This window comes from Onychostruthus taczanowskii, unplaced genomic scaffold, assembly GCF_017590055.1.
Source record: "Onychostruthus taczanowskii isolate IOZ18803 unplaced genomic scaffold, ASM1759005v1 scaffold213, whole genome shotgun sequence".
NCBI classification, from domain to species: Eukaryota; Metazoa; Chordata; class Aves; order Passeriformes; family Passeridae; genus Onychostruthus; species Onychostruthus taczanowskii.
The window spans coordinates 117,229-132,130 of record NW_024499385.1 but is presented as its reverse complement, the minus strand read 5'-3'; the positions used below and the strand labels follow the sequence as shown (position 1 = coordinate 132,130).

At 50.4% G+C, this 14,902-nt stretch overlaps 1 protein-coding gene and 1 long non-coding RNA gene across 2 annotated transcripts; both read left to right on the top strand.

Moving 5' to 3' along the window:
* Positions 1-7,615: 7,615 nt before the first annotated feature.
* Positions 7,616-9,961, top strand: ARC (activity regulated cytoskeleton associated protein). Its single transcript, XM_041404558.1, has one exon. It carries the CDS (start codon positions 8,087-8,089, stop codon positions 9,299-9,301), a length of 1,215 nt encoding a protein of 404 aa, XP_041260492.1. The 5' UTR covers positions 7,616-8,086; the 3' UTR covers positions 9,302-9,961.
* A 309-nt stretch (positions 9,962-10,270) lies between these two features.
* LOC121335951 lies at positions 10,271-13,642 on the top strand. Its single transcript, XR_005952674.1, has 3 exons — positions 10,271-10,849; positions 11,379-11,545; positions 11,933-13,642. It is a non-coding gene; the product is annotated as an uncharacterized LOC121335951 (long non-coding RNA).
* The last annotated feature ends 1,260 nt before the right edge of the window (positions 13,643-14,902 follow it).

The window sequence follows — 14,902 nt, the reverse complement described above, 5'->3', positions numbered from 1 at the left end:
CCCCCCCCGCCATTGTTTTCTTTATTATTCCCTCCCTGTTTTGGTCTTGCTAAGATTCAACAGATCTTTGGGACCAAATTTTCCATCAGCAGCTTTTTTATCCTAGATATGGCCAGCCCTCTTGAAAGATAACCTGAGGAGAAGGGAGATGGAATAAATTCCCGTGGTCTTGTGGGGACAAGGAACAGATTGGTGTCAGGATCACTCCTGTCCAAAGTTTATGCTTCTAATCCTGTGGGTATCCCATCCCTGGAAGAGTTCAAGGCCAGGCTGGATGGGGCTTGGAGCAACCAGGACTAATGGAATGTGCCCATGGAAAAGGGGTGGGAGCTTGATGCCCTTCAAAGGTCCCTTCCAACCCAAACTTTTCTAGGATTCTGTGATCTCAAGCCTGAGACCACCAAGGAGTTGTGTTCAGTGCTGGGGAAGTGAGGTACTGAGGAGTCATGAGGGGTTTTTGGAGCAAGGAACTCCTGAAACTCTTTCCCCAGCAGCTCACTCCCCAGCTCCTCCCATCCCTGTTTTAATAAAGCTTTTAGTGACGTCTGGGGCCTCCTAGATTTGGAAGGAAGAAATTAGCACAGTCTGCTGCTTGTTTCTCTTACTCTGTTTCCCTCCAGCTTCCCTGCTGGCCCTAATTACCCATCTCTTATTTTCAGGTACTTAAATAAAGGAAATGGGAACGCTGGTAGAATTGGGCTGGGATGAGGATGTGCTGAATGAGGCTCCCTTTATTCCAGAAGTGACCTGGCATCACCCCTGCTGTTCCCAGCTATGCAGAGGCCTCTCTGCCACATGAGGCAGGTGCTCTGTTGTTTTCCTGGGACAAGGGGACAATTTCTGCACCACTCCTGCTGTGGCTCCCTGTGGATAGGCGAGATTAGCGAGGATGCTTAGGGGAAATCTTTTGTTAACAGCAACGCTTGGTGGGGACTAAAATAAGGGAAACAGCTTAGAAGAAGGAGAAGCAATATGGAAAGGTGGAAAAAAAGGTAAATTGAGTCACAACTTGGTGACAGAACTGCTAAAAAGAGGAGAGCAGTGGCCTAGTTTGTGTCTTCAGGGTGGTGATGGCTGCGAGAGCAGGGAGCTGACAGAGCTCTGGGGACACAGGTTGGGCTGGGAACAGCAGCCTCCTGTCCTGCTGTGATCATGGAAAGGCTCCATGTCCCCTTGGTGTCCCTTGGAATGCCCCAGTGGAGCCCAATACAGACAGACAGACAGACAGACACACATCCCTGTTCAGAGGCAGGTACAAACCATGCCCACAAAATGCATTATAATAAAGCACTGAGGTTTTTCCTTCATTTTTAGGAATGTCCCATCACTGAAGATGCTTGGGTTGAAACTCTGGTGCCAAATTAGGCAGAACATGGCTTTAAACCTCTCTCAGGCACTGTCCAAAGACACCTCTGTGGCCAAATCCTGGACAGGTTTGGAAATGCTTTGGGATTTCAGCCTGAATGAGGGAAAAGAAAGCATTTAAGGGGTGAGGGAGAAAAACCATCCATCCATTCAGCAAGACAGTAACTGATCAGTGGTTCAGGCAGGGAGGAAAATATTTGGATGATAATTTGGAGGACACCTGCAGTACCAGGTGCAAAGCCCTCCCTGAACATTCCTTAGTTCCTCAGGTGTATTCCCTCATGGAAGCAGAGGTGCTGCCACTCACAGGAGAAGTAGGACTCTGTAATTTAATGTGGAAGAGGGGTTGTGGTGGATTCTCCATGGAATCAGCTCTGGCTGTTCAGCACCACAAAGCAGGATTTTCCCTTATGGCCACAGGACAATCCCATTTCTCCATCCTCCCCACAGCCCATAGCAGGGAGTCTGAAGACGGAGATCTTTCCATCAGCCACTCTGACTGCACTGATGGAAAATGAGGCTCCCACCACCCCTAAAATCCTTCTAGTCCAGGAGAAAAATCCACGTAGGCACTGAGCAAAGTGAAAGAGAGGCTTAACGTGGATTCACCCATGGGAACAGCAGGATGAGCAGGAGCAGGAAAGGTCTGGAAAGGTCTGGAGCAGCCTGAGCCCCTCACTCCTCATCACCTGAGCAGCTGGTACAGCCAAAAACCTATGGCTGCACAGATTCCCTTGGTCACCATGGGAATCACCATCAAGGGCAGGTTTTGATGCCACCAGCAAGGACTATGCCCCATTTTCCCTGTGTGGCTGTGACATCCCAGTGCTCCACCACCACCACCCCCAGCAGTCCTCTCACACAGCCTTGGGGTGTCAGTGTGAAACCCAGAATGAAATGGGTTGCAGGGGAGGAGGGGACTGGCTCCCTGGGCCACAAATGATCCGTAGATCTCCGTGGGATGAAGGCAGAGGATGAGGAGCAGAGCTCTCCTGGCTGGTGGGACTCTGTCAGCCAAGCCATACCAGCAGAGGAACCAAGTCTGCTCCTCACAGCCACCCCACCGCTCTCCCTTTTTTTAGCAGACCTGTGATTTGCAGTGTTTGCCGCTGAGGAGGAGTAAAAAAAAGAGCATTAAAATCAGAAACTTTTACTGGAGCACTTAGAGGGACACGCTGAAGGGGGGCAGGTGGGTGAGGAGTCAAGTGTGAGGCCCAAAGTGGGCCAAACTCGGCTGTAAAACATGGCACAAGAATTGTCACAGACCAGTTGTGAACCAGGCCTTTTGACACGGCGACAAATGTGTTTTTCCAGCTTGTCAGGGCTGTGCAGGGGAGGAAAATGAAATTCATTTGGAGATGTCTTTCTATTTGTGTTGACCTCGGGAGGGTCATAACAGCCAATGCCAGAGTGTGAAAAATGCTGACACCTCCTTTGACTTCCTTGCTGTAGCCTCAGGCAGGCTTGAGGAGGCAAAAAGCAGCACAAGGAGAGACTCATTAACATTTCCTCTGCCCAGCAAGGAAACCAAAATAACAAACATCTCATTAAATAAGAAGAGTGGAGAATTACAAAACATGGGAGATATTTTTGGTTGGAAAACAAAGCACTTTATCTTCCTCTCAAAGTAGGGCTTTCCAGATGAAAAGGAATACAGAGAGAATAATGCACCAGAAGTTGTGGCACTAATAACAATCATCATTGTGAAGTAATATTGATAGCAGGATGCCCTGAGGTTCCCAATTGCTTCCACACCCTCCCAGTAAGTGATGTGGGCCTGGAGGACAATGGGTGGCTGGGAACAAAGGACCCACTGACGTGTGAACCATGTTTTAAAAGCAAAACTCTGCGTTGTGAGTGCCAGCTCCAGTGCAATAAAGTGTTCCAGGGCTGGAGATGGATGAATAGAAACGTATGGTGCAAATTAAATGGGCTATTCTTTTCCCTCTTTCGTTCCTTGTGAGTTTAAAAGCCCAACACCTTGGTTTCTTCTTAATTTTTTTTCCTTCCAAGGGTTTTGCTACCAAACAAATGACTGGGCAGCTTTGTCTGGTGAGCTGTAGGAGAATTAATAGGGATTGAAAGGATGTGGAAGCAGATGGAGGGAAAATGTGGTTTCTTATTTTCTTCTTATTTCTTCTAGAAAGAGGAAGCAATTATGGAAGGGAAAGGGAAAATTCTAGCACAGGGAATATAGGATAATGCAGAAAATCCCTTGTTCACCACTAGGAGATATTAGTTCCTGCAAGAATATGGGATGAATTGCCCACATGGCTTCAGGCTTCTAATTTCAGGTGCTTCAAAGAGTCCTGGGTGAAAGAAAGGCTCCTCCAGACAGCAATTCCGAGGAGGAACACAATGAACATCTCAGTGCACAACCGGGGAGGGACCCTGGCAGCACAGGAGGGCACTTCAGCATCCGCCAGAGCTCCTCAGAGCGTGTGAAGCACAAAATCAGCTGCACCAGAAACTTCCCCAAGTTTCCCTCGGGATCTCCCCCTTCTCACTCACCCACCAGGTTCATCTGGCTCACAGCTCAGGCTGCTCTCCAAGGTGTGACAGCTCTTGCCATAAGGAGCCTCTGAGCAGATGAGGTGGCAAAGGCCTGTCAACCCCCCAAAAAAACCCCTAAACCAAACACATTTGCTCCAAGGCAGAGAGAGCCCACAGGCTGAACTGATGCCAAGGGGTGAGTGCCACCAGGCTCGGGGCGCATCGTGTCCTCAGGAGGCAGTGACAGCACCAGGGAAGGTGCCAGTGACTCAGTGTCCCTTTATTCTGGTCCCACTCCCCTCAGGGGAAGACTCAGTTGCTGCTCACTGCCACATGCTCCTTTTGGTGCCTTTAACTGGTCTGTTGGCTTTCCCTCTTCTCTCTCCCTTTTTTTTTTTTTTTTTTTTTTTTTTTTTTTTTTTTTTTTGGATCTGATCCTAACCTACGGTGCTTTAAAATTCTCCAGGAAGCTCTAGGGAGACAACCCACGTTGACACCATCCCTGCTGAGCTATGAGATGTGGCTTTTTGCTATTTTCTCTCCTTCCCTTGCTTCAGCTGAGCTCTTTTGGAGCAAACTGCTTATCCTCATCCTCACTTCCCACTCTCCTTTTTGCTCTTCTTGCCCCTCTCTTATCTTGGACACCCTGTGGCCACCTAGAAGATTTCTGCCTCCTCCCCATCCTGCCCCAATCCGTGGATCCTGTCCTTCCATGCCTGTCTGCCTCTCTGTGCCTGGAATCTGCCTGGCTGCCTCAAATTGCCTCTCTCCATCACCTCGCTCCACATCTCCCTCCTCCCTTGGCTTCCGGCTCCCCTCTCTCCTCCTCCTCTTCCCACGCACCTCGCTTTAATTAGAAATACAAAGAAAATGCTTATCACACACGTCTTAATCAGCAACTCGCTCCCCAGCAGGTCCAGAAGGAAAACCCCCATTCGTCCTCGCTTCTCCCACCTCCCCCACCACCTCCACAGAATTAAGAGGAGAGTGATTAGGGGGAGAGCTCTGTGAAAGGAGGCTGAATGCGATTAACCCAGAGACCTGGAAAAGCTGGAGGGAAGAGCCAAGAGAAATGTGGTGATGTTCAGCAAGGGCTAATTCTGGAATTTCTGGGGGGAAAAGAGTCCCTGGCAGCAACAGACTGGGAGAACTGGGCCTGGGAGTGCTCAGCAGGCTGAGGAAGATGCAGCAGTGTGTCCTGGTAGCAAAATAATTATCCTGGATTGTGGGGGCATAAATACAGCCAGGAGATCGTGGAGGTGATTATCCCCCTCCAGTCAGAGCATTTTAGATCATATTTAGCTGCTGCATGATGTTTGGCCCTCCTAATACACAACACTGATCACAGGGAATGAGTTCAGGCCACTGGGATGGTCAGAGCTGGTGCCTGGTGTGGGATTAGACACCAGAGAAGTGATGGATTTGAGGGATCCAACAGCAGCGTCCTGTCCCTGTGGGGAGTTATCAAGGAGACAGAACGAGGATCTTCTGGTGGCTGGTGAGAGGACAAGGGACAGCAGGTCCAAATTCCAACAGGACACTCAGTTTGGGTACAAGGAGAAAGGTTTTCCCTCAGAGCAATTGCCATCCCTGGGGTTTTCAGTGCCTGAAACCAGCTCAGCTGACCCAGCAGCTGACTCAGCTCGGAGTAGGAGGCTGAGCTAGAAACCTCCTGAGTCCCCTTCATCCTTAATAATCCTGAGATCCTGTGCTGAGTGTCAAAAGAGGCCGTTCAAATCCAGGATCCCCCCCCAGCTGGAAAGCAAGGGAGGAACAAAGAGAGGCAGCAGGGCCCAGAAAGGGACCAATTTATTGAAGCAGGTTTAGGAGCCATTTCATCCCAGACTCCGGCATTTGATGGGACAAGGAGAGGCTGAATGCAGGTCATCCTGCAGAGTTAATGCACTTTATATTGTCCCCATCCTATGGGTCATTTCTGGGGTTCCTGGGTGAAAACCTCTCCAGGGAATATCTTTGCACCAATCCAGAGGTATAAAGGTTGCAGAGTCTCTCCCAATCCATGTTATCTTTTCCTGGCAGGTTTGAGGCAGATTCTGGGGCACTGAGACAGCAGCATAAAAGGCTCCAGATCTCTCCCAACCCCTGAGATAATTGACGTTTGACTTCTTCTGAACACAAACACAGCTGCCCCAAAATCTTGTGTTTAGGAAAACTGGGTGAAATTGGAGAAGTAAGCAAGGCAGAGCGTAGTCAGAAGTGGCACTGGGAGGGGCTGCTGGATTAGGAATTCTGTGTTACACCCTCAGGGTTTTGTCCCCTTCCCCACTCACTGTCCCACCCTCCTTTCAACTAAACCATGCAGCCCTTCTAGGTCAGCTGCTGCTGCCCTAAGTAACACTCTTGTTCCCTGAGAGCCACAACCTGTTAGGGAACAGACACAGGCCCTCCTGCACCACACAGATTTGAGGGGAAAAAAGGGAATTCTGACTCCTGCCCCTCACACCTTTCAATTATCCACCACCAGTTTGTGATTCTGCCTTAACCTGGCCTCACCGGGACCTCCTTCCAGCAGGGTTTCACTGAAACACCCTCTGCCTCCTCCTCTTTTTGCTCCTCTGCAATGGCTGAATTCCCACCAGGAACCACCGAGCCAGGAGCTTTGGGAGTGAGGACTCACCCTCAGCCTCGCTGGCACCTGCCCACCACCCCGAGCACAGGCAGGGCACCCCCCCAGCACCACCCTGCTGCCAGCAGGCTCAAACCCCCTTTTTAGATGGATCAGCATCCCACTGCCTCCGGCCACTGGCACTGGGAAGGGACGAGAAGGCCCAGATGTCCTCAGCACCTCTCCGAGGGTGTTCCGGCGGGGAAACTCTCTTGGATTAGGGAATCCTTTATCTCTGGCTTATGTAAGACCCGGAGACTCCTTTTATGGTTGGCTTTTCCTGCCTTGTCAAGAGCGAAGAACAAATGTAGCTTCATCTGCACTGGTGGGCTGGCTCACTGATTAACCATCTGATTCAAAGCTAAGTACAGAACAGGCTTTTGATGGGCGGATTTAATTCGGTGTAAAAACCAGGATGTTGTCCCCCTCCCTCACCCAATATTCCCAAGATAGTGGTTGGTCTGGTGCGATTAAGCCGCAGGGATGACTCCCACCTACCAATGCCTGAGAAAGTCCAGAGCGCTCCAATTTGTGCTGAAGTGGCTCCTTTGAGTGTTCCCCCCTCTGCATCCCCCCTCCTCTTTGCTTTTCTGGTCTCTTCTCTCCTTTTTTTTTTTTATTTTTTTTTTCGCGCTGCTGATTTACCACAATTCCCAGGCATTTGCATGAGCAGTGAGCTCACCCTGTGTGTGTGTGAGCGCAGGGGTGTGCGGGGGGCCGGGGGCGTCTGACACACCGGATTCCTCCTCATCCCGCCCTCCCCGAGCCCTGCCAGGGGACGCATGTTAATGATGACCTTGCTGAGTAAAGAGTTGTGGAAGGAATAAGTGTTTTTCCTGCGCTCTGGGAGGCGGAAGGTGCGATTACTCATCCATCTCTCCAACTGTCTCCAGCACCTTTCAAGCGCTTCTCGCGTCGAGTCTGGGGGCGTGAGCGAGGGGGTGGCAAGCGAGGGGAGGCTGCCAAAATCTGGGTTGCCACAGTCACCGGCATCTCTTTTCCTCCAATGAACGCTGCGCTGAGAGTGCGAGAGGAGGCTGGGCACCACCCACATGTTGAGCTGCGTGGAGTATAAGTAGATGGAGGAGCCTGGACTAGTGGCAGTTCAGACAGGGAGGAGAAGCAGCTCTTTGCATCTCCAGTGAAAGCGGTTTTTGACTCACCTAGTTTGCCCGAGGAGAAATCACCCGGATTTTTGCTGCAGCTTCCAGCTTTGTGCATCTCTGTGATTTCCTCCGGCGGGGACTTTGCGGCGTTCCAGATTCCCAGCGGGATTGGACATCCTATCCAACTCCTCTCCTTGTCCCTGGAGGATCCTGGTTCTCTCTGGGACTCCCCTGAACACGTGAGACCGGCATTTCCAGCTTGGCACTGGGAGAAATTTGCCTACAACTCTCTCTGGGATCCACGTGGACCGACCAGCTCGCTCTGCGGTGATATCTGATTGGGTTGTGTTTGTGTCCAAAAGTCCTTGGAGGGGGGTTTAGAAGTCTCTGTGTGTCTTTCAGGAAGTGTTGTGGTGGGGATTTTTGGGATCCAGCTTTAGTGCCAGGGGCTTATAACCCAGTTCTTCCCGTGTTTGCCACTCACACAGTCGGAGTCATGCAGCTGGACAATGTCACCAGCGCGGGCGTCCACTCCTTCCAGGGGCACCGTGGAGTTGCCAACAAGCCCAATGTGATCCTGCAGATAGGGAAGTGCAGGGCAGAAATGCTGGAGCATGTCCGGAGGACCCACCGGCACCTCCTGACAGAGGTCTCCAAGCAGGTGGAGCGGGAGCTGAAGGGATTGCAGAAATCCGTGGGGAAGTTGGAGAACAACTTAGAGGACCACGTCCCAACTGAAAACCAGAGATGGAAGAAGTCCATCAAGGCCTGCCTGGCCAGGTGCCAGGAGACCATTGCCCACCTGGAGAGGTGGGTCAAGAGGGAGATGAATGTTTGGAAGGAGGTCTTTTTCCGCCTGGAAAAGTGGGCTGACCGCCTGGAGTCCATGGGAGGCAAATACTGCCCTGGGGAGCAGGGCAAGCAGACGGTGTCTGTCGGGGTGGGAGGTCCAGAAATAAGGCCAAGTGAGGGGGAGATTTATGATTATGCCCTGGACATGAGCCAGATGTATGCCCTGACCCCTCCTCCCGGGGAGGTGCCCAGCATCCCCCAGGGCCACGATTCCTACCAGTGGGTCTCCGTGTCGGAGGACGCTCCAGCCTCCCCAGTGGAGACCCAGGTGTTTGAGGATCCCCGGGAGTTCCTGAGCCACTTGGAGGAATACTTAAAGCAGGTGGGTGGAACAGAGGAGTATTGGCTGTCTCAGATCCAAAACCACATGAACGGCCCAGCTAAAAAGTGGTGGGAGTACAAGCAGGACTCCGTCAAAAACTGGGTCGAGTTCAAGAAGGAGTTCCTGCAGTACAGCGAGGGAACTCTGACTAGGGATGCGATCAAAAGGGAGCTGGATTTGCCCCAGAAAGAGGGGGAGCCCCTGGATCAGTTCCTCTGGCGCAAGAGAGACCTGTACCAGACCCTCTATGTGGATGCAGATGAGGAGGAGATCATCCAGTACGTGGTAGGCACCCTCCAGCCCAAACTGAAGCGTTTCCTGAGCTACCCCCTGCCCAAGACCTTAGAGCAGCTGATCCAGAGGGGGAAGGAGGTCCAAGGCAACATGGAGCACTCTGAGGAGCCCAGCCCACAGAGGACTCCTGAGGTTCAGCCAGGAGACTCTGTGGAGACCGTGCCCCCCTCAACCACCGCCAGCCCCGTGCCGAGCAATGGGACTCAACCAGAGCCCCCAAGCCCCCCAGCCACTGTCATATGAGCTCCCCTGAGGGGGGTCTGGGTTCCGTGGAAGGGAGAAGGGGGCTTATTTAGGAAGCTTCTCCTTGGAGGGAAGTTCTGGCTGAGACGAGACCTGAGGAGTGCTCAGTCCAACAGCCCAGAGCAGAGGGATTGGCTTTGCTCCTGGGGGGAGGGAGGTGGTGAGGGAGAGGCACCCCAGGATGGGGCTGCCCCCCTCACCCAGGCCGTGCCATGCGGTGGTGCTGGGGACCCTGCTGGCACCACTGCGGGGGACAGCCAATTTTATGAGAATTCCCTGACAAGAAACTACAGACAATTCCCAACTTGTGAAGCGGCCGCTCGGCACTGGCAGCTCTCAAGGACTTCATATGAGTGCAGCAGTTGGTGGAGGGTTCCTACCCATCTGGATCTCTCTTTTTCCTTCTCTACTCCCTCCTCTGAGAGGGTGGCCCTGTCCTGAGGAGACAGCTTTCTTTTTCACCCTTGCCTGTTTCTGATTAACCTCTGGGTTTCTGTTCACTTGGCAATCTCCTGCTCTTACTTGCTCCAAAGGATTAAAGTAATTTTTTTGATTATTTTTTTATAAGATGAAAAAAAAATCCTATTATTTCAGGAACTGAAAGCTTTAAGAATCTGGATTATTTTCTGTGGTTTTCATTTCACTGCACCTAATACCTGCTTTAATAAGTATCCTCTCAAGAGGCTCTTACTGGTTTACTTCTTGTCTTAGTTTCTGCTCACTCTAGTTCAAGGCCACTGCAGTGCAGAGGCAGATTTCATCCTTTCTCTGCACATTATCCTGTGCATTCAGCAGGAAACAGATTTTCTAATTAAATTCTGAGCTCATTTGTTGAAGGAGCAGTCTCCTTCCTTTCAGAGAAGAGAGGGTGTTCAAGGTAGAGAGAGGAGACACCAGAGCTCTTTTGAGAGAAACTGGGGGGGAGGGAAGGGAAATAAATCCTTATTCTTTGAATGAAACAAACAAACACACCCTAAATTCAGAGCAAAATATCCCCAGAGCAGCAAATCGAGTCCATGCTGATGCGTGGAGACAACAGGAGCTTTTGCCATGTAAAAGCCAAAAGAAGTGAAGAGAGGATCTGTGTGCCCCAGCACAGTTTTAACCTGTGCATCGCTGCAAGGAGTTTCTGCTCGCACAGACAGACTCCAAATGCTCCTGGAAGCCTGGCACCCCTGTCCTGGAGCACCTGAGGATAGAGTGTTGTCTGCTCACAAAGGAATTCCTGCAACATCTCGCCATACATGGAGATGGACTTGGACTTTGTGACTTTTTCCATGTTGAGACGGGAAACGCTCAGCACTCACCTTTGGCCAGTGCTTGATGACAGGACTGAGAGAAGAAAGACATTCCTGAAGTTTGGCTCTCCAAAGCTTCCTGAGGCTGGACACGTCTTGGGCATGACCTGCATCCACCACCAGACCAAATAAACAGCAGGGATGCAGCAGCAGGAGTGACCCTGGGATGCTCCTGGCACTGCCACAGCGGTGACATGTGGCCCTGGTGGCTCGGAAGGCCTTTGCTGTGACTCCTTCCAAGAGGCTGAAGGTAAGGCAGCTGTCTGGCATTCTCTCCTCAGAGCTGAACTGGTCATAGAATGTCCAGTAGAAACTGGGATCAAAAATCTCAGCAGAAATGGGATATGAAGCATTGGGGTTGGGAGAAAGGAGAAGGGAGAGCCAGCCCAAGGGAAATACAGGAATGGGAAAAGTTTCCAAAGAGGGCGGTATCCTGCACTTTCTGATTAATATGGGAAAATAATGGGGAGATTCTTAATTAGCTCAGCCCCAGAACCTGCCTTGTTCTTCATGGAGAACCTCTGGGCTTGAGTCCCCACCTGAGGCAGCACATCCCAGGCCCATGCACAGCCTAGAGGAGGTGCAGGTCTGCTCTGCATCCTTGCTGGGAGCTGGTCTCAGCAATGGTGGGAGCTCTCCTCTCACTTGTTCCCAGTTTGTCAACAGCTCTGCGTGGAGGATTTCTCACTAATGACCTGGGCTGAGTGATGGGGGAGTGGGAGTCACTGCTGAGGATGAGCTGGCCGTGTATTACAAGCTTTGTCTCCTCTTGCTTCCAGTGACTCACTCAGATCCTCCTCTGAGAAGGAATCACTTCGCAGCATGCAGCATTTGGGAGGAAAGCCACAGAAAAAGCTGCATAACAAAGGCCTCAACGTCAGACCTGCTCTCAGGACCCTCAGCCACCAATGGCCAGATCCACCACCTGAAGGAAAGACTGGCACAGGTAATTACATCCCATATTGCCTTGTGGGTCTACCTGAATCTCCCCAGTGCCCTGACCTGAGATATTGAACAGCCCAGGTGCAAACGCCTGTCCTGGTCTTGAAACCTCAGTCCCAGGGGCTGCAGCAGCCTGGCACCACCAGAGAGGTGGGATTTCAGCTCCTTGGTGCCAGAACCCAAGCACCAGCCCCAGTAATTGATGCCCCAGGGACTGCACATCGTGGCTTTCCCTTGGCTGGACCATGGGCAAATCCATAAAACCCCAACACCTGGTGGGTCCTCCAGGCTGCAGGCACAGCAAAATTTAATCCCAGCTCCTGAGAATTTCCCCTTTCTCCCCACTTCAAAAATCTAATCAGAGTTGGTGCATTTTTTTTTTCTTTTCCAGCAATCCCTGCTGCTGTTGCTGAGATTCCTTCTCTGTGTCCAAGAGCTTTCCCAGGGGAGAAATACTGCAGGAAGACAGAGGGCAAATCATGCACCAAAGAGCCTCCCATGCAGTGCAATGCAAACATTCAAGGTGCTGAGAGCCAGAATGAAACTGGGAAGCTGCTTCCAGCAGGACAAAGAAAATCCCGAGCTGGTCCAGGTACTCCAAGTACAAAAGAAAGTGCTGAGAGTGGAAAGACAGGCCAGAACAGAAGAACCAAGTCCAGGCTTTGGGGACAGCAGGGATGCTGACTGTCTGTGGAGAGGATCCTGCACCTCTACAGTCTGGGGCTGCTGGGACTCACCTAAAGAAATCTTCACTAGAAAATGATCCTCACTGAAGAAAAAAAAAACCAAACTTTCCTGATTAACTTTGCCAAGGGGCTGATCCTGCCTTGGCTAGGAACCCTCGCCGCTGACCATGCTGTAACTCACCTCTCCTGAGTCGTTTCATGCGGGTATCAGTTCCAAACCTCAAAGGGCTCCCGGAGTTTGGAGAAGCATCCCACGGTCCAGATGCTTGTCTGAACTGTTGGAGCCTGCACATCTGGGCCAGCTGTCTTGCCAGCAAGGAGCCTTGTGAGACAGCAGGCGCTCTCTGGGTCTGCATGGGCCAGAGTTACTGCAAGAACTGGGGTTCTTGTGCTGGCTTTGGAGTGACTGTTTCCATCCAGACCCAGGGAGCCCAAAAAGAGCTGGACAAGACAGTTTTGGTTCATCTCTCAGCCGAAGAGGTCCAGTTGGTTCCTCTCTCTTCCAGAGCCAACTGTCCTGTGTGTGTGTGTGGGTGGGTGTGTGTGTGTTCAGCAAAAAAATCCACATTACTTAAATTCTGTGGTGTTTTGATGCATTTGAATTAAGCCAGAGGGACCTAAGGCACATTCCAACAAGGCCCAGCAAAAATGTCCAGGACTGGAAAATTCCATAAAACCATGTAAAGGCAGATTCCCGGGCATCATCTTAAGGTCCAAATGATATTTGATTTTGAGGTGCTTAATTTCCACAGTCTCTTCCAAGGGACTGAACTGCCTCAATAGGCATTTTATTTCTCCTGCTTTTTTAGGGAATTAGCCTGTCTGTGCTACTTGTTCATTTGGTCCTGAGATTTTACATTTTCAGCTGGCTTTTTGGAGTGTGCAGAACTGAATTTCCTGGACTGATTTGATTTCAATTGTTGCTCCCAGCAAATTGGAGCTTTACTTGTAGCACCCTGGTTTTTATTACCAGCCTCTCCAGGAAGGACTGGTAGTTTATTTTCCTGGGGCAGAGTCACGTGAATGAGAAGTGTGGATGTGCTGTACCTGTGGAACTTTAGCAGATTTCAACCACTGCATTTTTTTCCTCCCTAGGCGATTTTGCATTTACTGATGAAACTACTTTAGAGTTTTTATTTTTACTAGAGATATTATTAATTCAAGCAACCTTGTGCAAAAGGCAAACATGTCAAATCACTGCAGGTTGTAGGGGTTGAAGCCAAAAGGTCTTTGTAAGCCGACATCACCTGCCCTGGATCTGACTGGATCAGGCAGTTTATTCCTCATGTGTCATGTTGGAGTTACAAGATCACACCAAGCCACTAGAGCCTGCCAGTAGAATAGTGCTACACTCGATTTGCTATTGTAGCAAAGCCTTTTGTAGATTTATACAATAAAACTTTGAAATATCTGCTTCAATTGCTTCCTGCCTCGTTTTCTGGTCTTTCTTCCTTGGTTCGTGGGTGACTCAAGTATCTACTGCCCTCTGAAAGTTTGGTGTTATTGGGGTTACCTGGCTTATAAAAATCTTTTTTCTCAGCAAAAGCATGTGGTTGACATAAAAAATGAAATGCACTGAATTGTTCAGACCCTAAAACTGAGTCAGATGCAGCCCATGAGGTTGGGAGAAGTGGCCCTTTGTGGGACGGTGGATCCTGCAGGGCTCTTTTTGGGAACAGCTGGGATAAGGACCTTTGAAATGAGAACAATGAGAAAAATGTTTGAGAAATTCACAGAAGAACTAAGGCAAGACAGGGCAAGGTAAAGAAATTAAACCTCAGACAGCTCCATTTGACAACCAAAGAGCCTTTGTGAGTGATAAGCACCCTCACCCAGCAGAGACCCAGGAGCTGGGGCTTTGTTATCTGATGCATTCTCAATTCCTTGGGTTCATTACCTCTAAAACATCTGGGGTTATCCAGGCTGGAGTCAGGGAACACAGCAGGGAAAGGAGCTTAAAGTGTTTTAAACTGAAATGTTTATTTTTAGCAATAGATTGATTGGCCCCAAAGATGTTCAGCTGAAGGACTCTGCCTCTGCAGATCCTTTTCCAGAAAATCATTGCACTCAGACGGATTTAGCCCCATTCCCTGCTCCATCCCTGGTCTTTCTCCAGCGAAGGAAAACAGTCCAGGGTGGGATGCAACTGGTAACATGCACTTGGGTGGGTCAGCTGGAGAAACAAAAGGAGTAATTCCATTTACAATAAATGCCCAGTGGACCTCCCAGAGATCTGTTCTGAGCTCAGGTTGGAGAGGCAGAGATGATCTGAAGGCCAAAGATGCCTCAAGGAGAGCTGCTGACCTTGGAGTCTCCAGCTCTTTGCAACTGTCCAACCACAAACTCTTGGCAAGAGTGAGAAGGAAATTTTTGAAGGTGCAATTTGGTTCCACAATCGAACTCTGCCTTTGTTGTCAGAATCAGTAAAATAGTAGAGGAAAAAAGCATTGAGGGGACAGACCAGTGACAAAAGTGCTGCCAGTGCCACCCCAACCTGTGACATTGTAGAGAAGTTACAGATGAGCAGGTTTAGACTTTTCATGGTCAATGGACATGGCCTAAAGTGCCATGAACCACCTGATCCTTGCAGAACAAAACAAGAGCTGCACCAGCCCTGCCAGAGTTCCAGAAGCATTTGGACAATGTCCTCAGGCACCTGATGGGATTTTTGGGGT